We start from the raw sequence: 11,194 nt of genomic DNA, 5'->3' as shown, positions 1-11,194 counted from the left end.
CGTTTCATTTGAATTGAGTGTATTGGTGTCGAATGCCAACACAACACCATTACATGCGCATACATTTTCGTTCGTGTGTCAAACTTAGTTTACATACGGCATACAGCAGTGAGTCGAAAACACAGACTGCACGTTTTGAATTTTGCTAGAAGTTTATCAGCACACTGCACACACAATCGGTTAGTTGGGTTGTATTTTTTTGGACATAAACAGGCGTAAAGTATTGAGAAAAAAACACAATAACCGGCTATAAAAGAGATTAAGAACAAAGCAAATTTGAATGGACGTAATTTTGGTACCCATATAATTGGTCGCCATTTGAAATCGGCTGTATTGCTGTGGTATTAAGATATATCAGACAAAAAAAAATTTCGTTCAAGTAAGTGTATATATGCTTTAAAAAATTGTAATTTCGTCAATTCGTTCGAAAGGTGCACGTAAAGTTTCTTTTTCTTCTAAGTAAGGTGATATCTTTGTAATTGTACTTGCTAATTGTGAAATCAAATGAACTTTCTAAACAAATGATTGCAGCACCAAAACCGGTATCACATTGCGACGAAAGATATAAATCAACATTTACATAAAATTTCTATTTTCTTTCACATTTTAATTTTTATACTTTTAGTCTTTGATTTATTTTTTATTTTTTTAATAATCAAATGTTAATGATATTTCAAGTCATTTTATTTTTTTTTAGTAAAAAAAAGTTTTTTTTTTTCGTTATGCAGGTAAACTAAAAATAGCACCACAATGACTGCATTTCTCAATCATTCTTCTGATTACAAGAAAGACTTGACCGCATCGGTATCATCGATGTCTGGGCCACGGAAGGCGATAGATTACAAGCGAAAAAATAGTGCTGGCCTGGCACCTCGCTTCATATTCGAGTGTGCGATTAAATTAAACATGAAGCCATTAACATCTGCAACCGCTGCAATTATATTTCATCGCTTCTTCCGCGAAGTTGAAACCGAAACTTACGACGAATATGTAAGTTTGCCGCTAATATGATGCTATAATTTAATTTGTTATGGTTAAAGTTTATATTTTTATTGAAGTTTAATATCTTGATTGATTTTTAAAACGACAAATAAAAATCATTGGAATAGTTAATAGCATCAGCTGCTCTATACTTGGCTGGAAAATTGAAAGATGATATGATAAAAATTCGCGATGTCATTAATGTTACACACAATACACTCAATCGAGGTAACTTTCTTTTAATTTAAGTCATTGCTCTTTTTTTAAAAGATTTTTTTTTAAAAGGCGCACTACCTCTCGAATTAAATGACGAATATTGGGCTATACGTGATGCCATTGTTCAAGCAGAACTACTAATAACGCGAATGCTAAAATTTGATTTGAATATCGTGCATCCACATAAATATATGTTGCATTACATCAAATCATTACAAGACTGGTTTAGTTCCAGTGTGTGGAATGCATTGCCCATCGCAAAAACGGCTGCCGCTTGTTTACAAGATTTCCACCACAGTCCAGCCATTCTGGACTACAAGCCATCACATTTGGCCGTTTGCTGTTTATCGGTCGCTTTCGAAACATATGGCGTACAAGTCCCACTCACCGACGATATTGATGAATCGACCATTTGGTACAATATTTTTTGTAAAGACTTGACTAATGAAAAACACTGGGAGATCATGTCAAAAATTATTGATGTATATAACAACGAAACCGACCTCGACGAATCAATTTAAAAGAAAAAAGAAAGAAAATATTGTGAATAGAATATGCAATTTTAGATATATCACACAGATAGGAAAATTATTTTGGATTTTGTCCATCAATTCATCTTTCATATATTATTTTTTTTTAATCGAAAAAATACCATTTATTCATTTGAATACAAATACTTCCAGGGAAATCCATTTTTGGTTTACTTCATCATATATTAATTTGTCATACAATTTAATTTGCATGGCTTTTAACTCTTTTTGTTCGACAAATGGTTTGCACTAAAATAAATTGAATGTGATATGAAAATGAGAAATTGTCGAATTATTCACGACAATATATGAAATAGAAGAGAAAAGATAAATAAACAAACACGATCACTGAACTGGTGAGAATATTAAAATTATTATTTTGAATAAGAAAAGCACCATATCCGTGTTATTTTTCAACAATTTACCAGCTGAATCGGTTTTTTTAAAATGTAAAATAAAGCAAAAAGAAAGAAATAAAAATTCCAATTAATTTTGTGTTTTTTTTTAAATTGAGTTTTGTAAAATAAATTATTTTCAAAAATAACATTGAAAAAAACGAAACGACCTTTTTCTACATCATTTATGCTGGCAATTCTACAAAACCTTTATTCTCTCCAAATACTTGTCGCATTAAAATGTTTCAATTGTCGCCGTCATACAACAGCGCCAATTGACAAAACACTCGATCCATCTGGTTCTATTTAGCAAAACACGGAATATTACGTAAAAATTTCAGTGGTAAGTTGAAAAAAATTGCAATAAACCATTTTAGAAATGTTATTCGGCCTGTAGATTAAGTAAATATAAATACTGCGTGGTTATTTTGCTTGATCCAGACGTCAATACGTTGAATTTTTTGACGATTTATCCAAATATCAAATCCAATATTTACAAGTTATATGTGTTAGTTGTTCACGTTTGATTTCTTTGCTTCTTTAGGATTTTAGTTCTTCTTCAGCATGGTAAAGTCATTAATCGACTATGGAACGCCTGAAGAAGAGGCATGGCGTTGGAAATTCATCCCTGCATACATCAAAATACAAAGAAAATATGATCATTATTTGTATAGCGTGAAATATTATGATAAACCCGAGGGTGAAGATTTGCTTGGTAAATTGATTGCAATAAATCGTACGTGCATTCCTTGGGGCTTTACAGTTGGTGTTACTGATGCGTTGATGCACGGTGGACGTTTTCTACCCACTTACCAACAACAATTTGGTAGATTCGTTCATTTTATGTGGCCAACCATTGCAGTTCCGACCGCTTTCGCAACAACCACTTACTTCTGTGCTAAAATTCGCCAAAAGGACGATTTGTATGTTTTTTTTTTTTTAATGATTTCATATATCAGTTTATTAAGAATGCTCATGAACTTGTTTTTTGTAGATGGAACTATAGTGCGGGTGCAATTGCTGCAGGTAGCGTAGTTGGTGGATGGCAAAGATGTCACATAACTGGCTGGACTGCTTCACTTTTCTTCTGTAAGTTTATCATTTGTTTTTGTGAATGGAAAAAATAGAATTCAATTTGATGAATCATGACCAAACTACGTACAATTTATTTTATGATAAAAGACATAGTTGCAAGACATTAAATGAAGGCGAACAGAAATCAAAGGCTATTGATTTAATTTTCGATTAATCATAATTTAGAAAATTCTTTAAAATGTTCGCCCTTCGCCTAAACTGTAAATGTACACAACATATTTAACGTTTAAACAATGGAATGAGTCTTGATGTGGTCAAACATTTCTATCAATCATATGCAAATCAACTAAATTTTTTAATGAATTATTTATTCCAGTAATTTGCGCATGTGCTCAGAGAGTACGAATAGAGGAAGGTTGGAAATGGTGGAATCTTAAAGAACAACAGTTAAATGGGGATCATCGCTGGCATAAATTCGGCTGGAATTTATATACGGATCCACTACCTAAAAACTACACAACTAGCGAAAACTAATCAAATTATCTAGCATCTTCAAATTTATTATTACCAAATGAGCTGGATTTTGCTTAGTCCGTGTAATTTTCTTGTAGCCGAATCCGAGTTACTGAATAAACTTGTACTGTTATGAAAAAGAAAATCGAAGATAAAATCTAATAAAAAATTGAACACCATTCATTTCTTACTTTAACATTTTCAGAATAGAAAAAAAAGACATGGAAACAAATTATATCAAATTGATAGTGTCAATCGCATGATAAAAATAGACCAAAATCAATAATAACCTTTCAGAAAGTGAGTGCAGTTTTCATACATGAACGAAACGAAATACTCTCGAAAAAATATGAGTTATCAGCGGAATGAACTGGTGTAATATTCCAGTAGAAACGTAACCGTCGAATTTGGGCTAGCTTTTTTGTATAGTTTCAGCATTTTTGAATGTCACATTGGAAGTAAATAAGAGTTTGACATTTTTTTTCAATTAATACGGATAAGTATCCAAAGCCTATAGGCTATAGCGAACTAAATAGAACGGGTAAGAATATTTATGATCTGCAATAATCATCTAGAAAAAACAACAATTTACAATATATTATTGCTGCGCAAAAGAAATCGTCAAAATGAAACTCAAAGCGATGTCCAAAATGTTTCCCATAAGCACAAAATTTGTACGAAATATTACGTATTTTATTGAAACGATCAGATGATATTTATAAATCCAATGATATTTTACATAAAAGATACACAAAATGAAACAAAAAAAAGAACAACAAACTGGTCAAATATAACTAGTTTTAAGCTTGAGGATGCACAAAAATATTCAAATGCATTATTAATACTACTAGTCTTATCTACTGAATGAAATTAAGAAGTTTATTCTATTTTCCTTATACTATCCTATATTTTATACATGCGATCGCTAATAAATTCATAATTTTAAACTTATCTCGCACGTATTGTATTATGTTCATTCAAACTAATAGTTTATTATGAAATCGAATAAAAACAAGACTTGACGACAGTTTACATAAAAGCTGTTTGTATGTGAAAACGTAATTTATGCGAAATGAAACAAGTATCTGTGCAAAAGCCTGGTATAAATATCCATTCCTAAGCATTTTTAGCCAACAGTCGATTTTTATCAAGCTTGTGTGGTGTACGCATGCAGTGTGTTGTTACGAAATAGAGAGATATTTCTAGAAACTATAATTTAAAAAAGAGCTGAAGATATGAAGACAGCAGTCACTTTATTGGCGTTTAGTATAATTGGATTCAATTATGGTACATGTGTTTTTGTGTGATTTTCAGTATTTAATTTTTAATATTTTCAATTATTATTTTAGTTAACGCTTGTGATAAAACTTCGTGCACCCCCACACCAGCACATGTATGTAAAATATGCTTTATATTTAATCATTATTATAAAATAAAACCAAATGGTTCAAAAACTTGTTCTTATTAGTATGATGAACTTGGCTGTGAACCAGTATTAGACGATGATGAGATGTGCTGTCCAAAGAGGTAGACGTTATATTTTAAATGACAATTATAAAATTATCAAATCAACATTATCTATACGATATTTGATTTAAAATGAAATCTTCAGATACGAATGCCCCGAGCGTTCTGAAAATGGTGGATGTAATTATCGAGGAAAATTGTACAAAGTAGGTGAATCGATCAGTGAACAATTTTTACCTAAGCGATGTGATGCCGAATGTACATGTGAACACTGGAACGATGATAAGTAAGTGAATAGAGACAGAGAAGCGGTGGGAATGCCCAAACCAAAATATATTTTTAGAACATCAGTTGAATAAAAAATAACGTTTTAATTATAGTACATACAAGTTCGTTTGTCGTGGCATTCCAAAAAGTGATATCAATGATTACGAAATTGAAAATAAACTTGTACGAGTGCTGGACAAATATATAACCGAAGAAACACATGACCCAATCGAGCGATGTGCAGGTTTTCCAGTTACCGGTAATTTTTTTTCCTTTTTTTTGTAACTTTCAATTCAAAATAAATTATTTTTGAAACATAGATGCAGACGAATTGGCAACATTGAAAAAAACCAAGTGTACATTTGAAGGTGTTGTTTATAAAAAGGGAGACAAAATTCAACCAGATGGAACGTGCTATGAGTGTATTTGCGATGAACGCATTAAATCTCATGATTTGGATATATATTCACCTCAATGCCAACGAAAACAATGCGGCCTAGGCGTAAGCGGCGAAGAACACGACTACTTGAATCGTGGATGTGCTCCAGTATATGATAAAACCGCAACAATTTGCTGCCCAATCGAATGGAGATGCCGTAAGCTTTGATACAACAATGCTAATTTAAATATACATTCATCCAAAGAAATGCACAAGAAAATTGATTTACGTTTTGTATTTTCGACAGCCACACCGACTGATGTAATCAAGAAGAGCGGAATTCCTTTGTCCAGTGATCGTAAGATGAAGTGCCAATTCGGTGAAAAATCACTCAATTTACTGGATCAAGTTTTGTACGAAGATGGAGATAAATTAAATTGCAAGTGTTATATCCCACCAATGGTGCACTGTTTGAAGAATGCTGTAGTTTAAATAAAATAATTCTAATACTATTCGAACCGAACAAAAATAAATTGTCAATTCTCTAACACAAATTAATTTAAATTCGACTTATGTTATTGGTATGGTTTGTTCAATTTTTGGTTTTCAATTGACTTTCGATTTTTTTTAAACAAATTTTGAAAAACTATTTTGAAAAACGGACTTTCTGCTTCGTATACTCGATTTGTGTTCAAAAAAATACCGTTTACAACAACGCCAACACCTTTTTTCAAAAAAAAAAAGTTTTTGGAACCTTATATCAAAAAAACTGGTCTCAGTAATAAGATTAAAATTATGATATGATATATATATATATGCAAAAATGGCATGCAAAATTATTCCCATCCAATGTTAGTTTATTTATTTGGTACTGAAAAGTATGTTCATTAATAAATGCATTCTCTTCATCAAACAAAACTACACAGTTTTGTCACTTTTCTTTACTCCAAATATCCATTTTCTATTCATAACATTGAATTTTCCACACATTTGAATTTGAGTCAATTCGAAAATTTTCATCTAAACTATGAATGCATAATTAATTTGGCACATTGTTTGAAAAATGATCATGCATGATAAAAAAAAAAATAATAAAGTTTGTCAATGCAAAATCTATGCCATACATTTTAATTTTGTAAGAGAAAAAAAAGAAATTGAAATATCATGTCATATTTTTGGAATTATATTTGGATTATTATTGTTCGCCTCAGTGGTGGAGCAAGCAATATCAACGGGAGTTGAATCAAGCGTTTTTTTTTTAATGTTATGCTCAAATGCGATTATACAGATTGGTCATATAGAAACACACGTATGTCCATCAATATTATGCACGTATTGCAAACGTCGCGATCCGGTAATTATCTATTCAATGTTAATTCAAAATCCAATTTTATTAGGTGGTGTGATTCAAAACACTTCGTTACATCATTTATGTATGGTTTCCGAATTGGAGATGTAAATCTGATACGAATCACACAATTTATATGCGATTTTAATTAAACATTTTGACGAATACGATATGAAACATATAATACGATTAAATGTAACTCGAATTTCTCATCCTGTATATTGATCAACTTTTTATGATTTATGTTCGTTTAAAAGGAAGATTCATCACAAATTCGATATCACTATTAGTATCGTATTTTTGTATAAATTATAAATTTCATATTTAATTATATGCCGATGTGTTAGCTGTTAGTGGACTCAACGTTATTTCATTTATGAAGTTATATATTTCATGGGAAACCAAATGTTTACAAAGAATATGAAAATTAGCTTATTCTCTGGTGAATGACTCAGTACATTATTCTTGATAAAAATTAAAATATCCATAGAACAAAAGTTATTTAGTGTGCTTGCCAGCTTACCTATTGATAGGTTTTTATTTTATGGAAGCTTTAAACTTGCGTTCGTTTTGTTTGTTTGCAGTGAAACAAAGGTTATCAAAGCGAATTAAAACTTTCCTCCAATATTATTATGTATTACGCTTCGGGGCTTCATTGCGTGTGAGATTTTACTCGCAAAATTTCCTTATCGTTGCTACAAATTTGCTGTTCTTGAGTGCGAAATCACATACTCTCTGCAATTTAAATTACATGAAATTATGTATCACTGTATCAGTAAATAGTTTCGGATGTTTTATTTTTTATTTGCGTCATTTTGCGCAAAGTCAGTTTATTTCCAGAACATTCTGTTTTACATAAGTTTCAAATTGTTTCAGGAAGTTTGGTCTAAACACTGAATTTACTGAAATGTTAACGAAACTATGAATTTCTAATTTGAATACACAGATTTGGACTACAATTTTAAACGTACTCACAAACTGCTTATTCGAACAATGCCATTGAAAATTTGTTGGATGAATAAATCCATTCCATTTGAGCAATAAAATTCAATATACGTATATTCTTTTTTAAGCACTTCCAAATTGAGTTTCAATGTATTCATTTTCGGTGAACTATTTTCAATGAAAAATACTTTCAATCGTATAATATATTTTCGATTTTCGTTATTCATTTCGTATGATCAACTAGTTTTTGATTTGCATTGAAATTCGAAATGATCTTTTATAAATCAAATAATCATATTCCATGACCCATTCGATTGAAATTTCTATGCGTCGTATGTTTTTGTACCAAAAAATGATCAGAAATCATTGTCATGCTAATAATTTTAATTAATTCACAGGGTTCTTTTAATTTATGAAAATATGCGTTGTGCAACGGAAAGATGAAGCACTCAATAATAACATATAATTTTTTCGTTGATTTTTTTCTCTCTTGTATAGGGTGAATAATTTGCAAGGCTGTTATAAGATTGGATTAGCACTTAAGTCTCAATCTCTCTCTCTCTTTCTCTGCTATTCAACGCGTATATTGTTCGTAGGGAGTATCCTGAATAAACAAAGATTATTGTAGTGCATTTCATATATATTCAAGCCAGTGATTACAGCATGCGTTCTTTGTATTTTGAGCAGCACATTGTACAATGCCAACCGAGTACACAAGGAGGGTGGTGCACACACATTCTATGATGAAAATGGGTAGATAAATCCCGATATAAACGGGCACAAAATCATTCGTTTGGAAATTTCAAGTTTCAAAAGATGACAATGATGTTATTTCTTGTTCACAAAATCACAAAATTTAATTTTACCACGAAAAGTTTCAATTCGCATTCTAAAACCAAATATACATATCCCAGAAGTTGTATATTCTTTCTTCATTTTTCCATTGAATATGACGAAAACAACAACAACAGCGTGGTAGATTTGCATCATGATGACACATAGTGGCTGCCGTCATTGCAAAAAAATGAATCTGATTATCGCATATCAAACGTCAAACTCCTGCTTTGAGTGGAGTGAAATTGCATAGTCGTGAATTGCAATAAACATACCAGGCTTATGAATTTTTTCTCTGACTGGTATTCGCACATAACAATGAATAGAATAGACCCAGAGCAATAACAATATCAACGCTTAGGCAGACCTTCAATCATTTGATTATCACAGAAATATTGTGCTCAACAGATTGATTGTTATAGAATGGATTTATTTTATGTTTCTCGTTCTTTCCTTGGAATGGTAGAAGGTAAAGAGCGAGATCTGTTCAATTTGGGAAGTAACGATCTATGTGTGTTCGTTCGCGTTTGTTGTAATGTAAACTGAGTGAAAAAAGCATCCTGTTGCAGTAATATTTTGAGGAAAATATGAGCTATTTTTTCGCCGTAAGGATTCATATATCGTATTTGAATTTCGCCTTCTGTCAGAATAAAATTAAATAAAGAGGCTTACGTACGCAAGCTGACTTTTCCGCATGGAACCAAAATTTTGGGAATAAACAGAAATTATGGTTGCAGTAACTTAAATTACCGTGAAAACTTGTGAATATTATTTTTTTTATCAAAATAAATAATCACACCAAATTTAAAGAAATTTCAATCAAAAAATAAAATGTCTTACATCCTTAAGATGAACTTTTCCGCACTGTGATCCACAATATGTATTTATTACAAACCTTTCAATCAAAGAATTCACGAGAAAACTGAATCTGACATTAGTTTTACGATACAAAAAATTTTCGAAGCACTTTTCATACAAAAACTACTAAAAATGGGAATTTTTGTATCGGAGCCATGCCTATATGATATCGTAATCACGTGAAAATTTGCAGAGGTTATTTTTTTCACAAAAAGTTAACATTCTGATAGTTTGAAGAAATTTCAATGCATATTAAGGGTACTTCCCATACAAAATTTCGTTTTTGAGCGAAAAATCCAAAATTTTGTTCGGGAGGTACCCGTATTATGCGTTGAAATGTCTTCAAACTTTCGGAATGTTATTTTTGGGTGATAAAAATAACCTGTACAAAGTTTCAGCTTATTACGATATCATACAGGCATGGCTTCCATACATAAATTCAATTTTTTTGACATTCTTGTATGAAAAGTGTGTCGAAAGTTATTTTTATCGCAAAACTAACGTCATATTCGGTTTTCTCGTACCCAAAAACCCTCCAATACATATTTTTGAGTGTTTAAGAATACATTAAATATCACTTTTGGAAGAAAAATTGAATTTTTCCCATGGATGGCCATGGGCATCACACCAGACATGACACTTCACTCTGTCAACCAAAGTCGCTCAAAATCTAATGGTTTTTATTCCTCGGCACCCCCAATCATCCTGTGAAGTCAGATTTTGAATTACTTTTCTTGTTTGAATGTTATCGTGTTAACTCTATCGTGTGTTTTTTGCGTACAGCGTACAGAGTACAGAGTACAGGGTACCACGCACATACATTCGGACATCGAAAGAACGCTAGGTTCGTGTTCCCCGGCTCCTAAAATACCCAGAAAACATGTTTTTTGAGAGTGTTAATTTTTCGACCGATTCCAATACTTTACCTTACACACTAGGTGTGTGCGGAAAAGTAATAGCCTGTTCAAAGTTTCACATCATAACGGTACCACAAAGGCATGTCTTTCATACAAAAATGAAATTTTTTGTGGATTTTTGTATGAAAAGTCTGTGAAAAATTGATTGCATCTTAAAATTAACATCAGATTCGGGTTTCTCGTACCAAAAAAAAACCCCTTTACATATTCTTTCAGCATTCAAATTGAAAGAATATCATTTTAAGGCATTTCTCTCATAAGTACCTCTTCAGAGTTTAAGTTTTACACCGATCAATCAATGTCGTTGAAAATTTGACCAGATCTATTCCTCGTAGTGCCCAATCATCCCGTAAAGTCAGATTTTGAATTTCATGCCTGAACACGAAACCATCGCGTCACCAAAATGGTTGAAAAATAATCAAAAATTGTATGGATGTGGGTACTCCATCCGGACCAAAAAATTTTACACCGGTCAACAGATATTGCTCAAAAACTAATCAGCACGTCTC

General features: G+C 31.7%; 3 protein-coding genes across 4 annotated transcripts; all 3 read left to right on the top strand.

The window, feature by feature from the left end:
* The first annotated feature begins 63 nt into the window (after positions 1-63).
* LOC116339063 (cyclin-Q) lies at positions 64-2,098 on the top strand. 2 transcript variants are annotated; one of them, XM_031764695.1, is made up of 4 exons: positions 64-379; positions 729-990; positions 1,110-1,209; positions 1,267-2,098. In XM_031764695.1, exons 2-4 carry the CDS (start codon positions 751-753, stop codon positions 1,716-1,718), a joined length of 792 nt encoding a protein of 263 aa, XP_031620555.1. In that variant the 5' UTR covers positions 64-379; positions 729-750; the 3' UTR covers positions 1,719-2,098. The 2 variants fall into 2 exon arrangements, with proteins under 2 accessions (XP_031620555.1, XP_031620556.1); XM_031764696.1 differs by having other exon boundaries at positions 93-179.
* A 267-nt stretch (positions 2,099-2,365) lies between these two features.
* On the top strand, positions 2,366-3,853 carry LOC116339146. Its single transcript, XM_031764848.1, has 4 exons — positions 2,366-2,465; positions 2,667-3,045; positions 3,117-3,211; positions 3,534-3,853. Exons 2-4 carry the CDS (start codon positions 2,687-2,689, stop codon positions 3,689-3,691), a joined length of 612 nt encoding a protein of 203 aa, XP_031620708.1. The 5' UTR covers positions 2,366-2,465; positions 2,667-2,686; the 3' UTR covers positions 3,692-3,853.
* A 959-nt stretch (positions 3,854-4,812) lies between these two features.
* LOC116339188 lies at positions 4,813-6,341 on the top strand. The gene is made up of 7 exons (XM_031764905.1): positions 4,813-4,957; positions 5,020-5,063; positions 5,139-5,197; positions 5,283-5,423; positions 5,518-5,663; positions 5,725-6,000; positions 6,091-6,341. The coding sequence occupies exons 1-7, from the start codon at positions 4,906-4,908 to the stop codon at positions 6,273-6,275; spliced, it is 903 nt and encodes a 300-aa protein (XP_031620765.1). The 5' UTR covers positions 4,813-4,905; the 3' UTR covers positions 6,276-6,341.
* Positions 6,342-11,194: the final 4,853 nt, after the last annotated feature.

The sequence above is a fragment of the Contarinia nasturtii genome, unplaced genomic scaffold (genome assembly GCF_009176525.2).
Source record: "Contarinia nasturtii isolate CC-2019 unplaced genomic scaffold, AAFC_CNas_1.1 Cnas_scaffold_493, whole genome shotgun sequence".
Taxonomy (NCBI): domain Eukaryota; kingdom Metazoa; phylum Arthropoda; class Insecta; order Diptera; family Cecidomyiidae; genus Contarinia; species Contarinia nasturtii.
This window is presented reverse-complemented; position numbering and strand designations above follow the sequence as displayed.

What these genes read in the sequence shown, in the direction of transcription:
- LOC116339063 (XM_031764695.1), top strand. Translation starts at nt 751, where the DNA reads ATGACTGCATTTCTCAATCATTCTTCTGATTACAAGAAAGACTTGACC. An exon ending in CCGAAACTTACGACGAATAT is followed by an intron (nt 991 to 1,109) that starts GTAAGTTTGCCG and finishes TCATTGGAATAG; the next exon opens with TTAATAGCATCAGCTGCTCT. An exon ending in ACACAATACACTCAATCGAG is followed by an intron (nt 1,210 to 1,266) that starts GTAACTTTCTTT and finishes TTTTTTTAAAAG; the next exon opens with GCGCACTACCTCTCGAATTA.
- LOC116339146 (XM_031764848.1), top strand. Translation starts at nt 2,687, where the DNA reads ATGGTAAAGTCATTAATCGACTATGGAACGCCTGAAGAAGAGGCATGG. An exon ending in ATTCGCCAAAAGGACGATTT is followed by an intron (nt 3,046 to 3,116) that starts GTATGTTTTTTT and finishes TGTTTTTTGTAG; the next exon opens with ATGGAACTATAGTGCGGGTG. An exon ending in GACTGCTTCACTTTTCTTCT is followed by an intron (nt 3,212 to 3,533) that starts GTAAGTTTATCA and finishes TATTTATTCCAG; the next exon opens with TAATTTGCGCATGTGCTCAG.
- LOC116339188 (XM_031764905.1), top strand. Translation starts at nt 4,906, where the DNA reads ATGAAGACAGCAGTCACTTTATTGGCGTTTAGTATAATTGGATTCAAT. An exon ending in GAACACTGGAACGATGATAA is followed by an intron (nt 5,424 to 5,517) that starts GTAAGTGAATAG and finishes TTTTAATTATAG; the next exon opens with TACATACAAGTTCGTTTGTC. An exon ending in CCCAATCGAATGGAGATGCC is followed by an intron (nt 6,001 to 6,090) that starts GTAAGCTTTGAT and finishes TATTTTCGACAG; the next exon opens with CCACACCGACTGATGTAATC.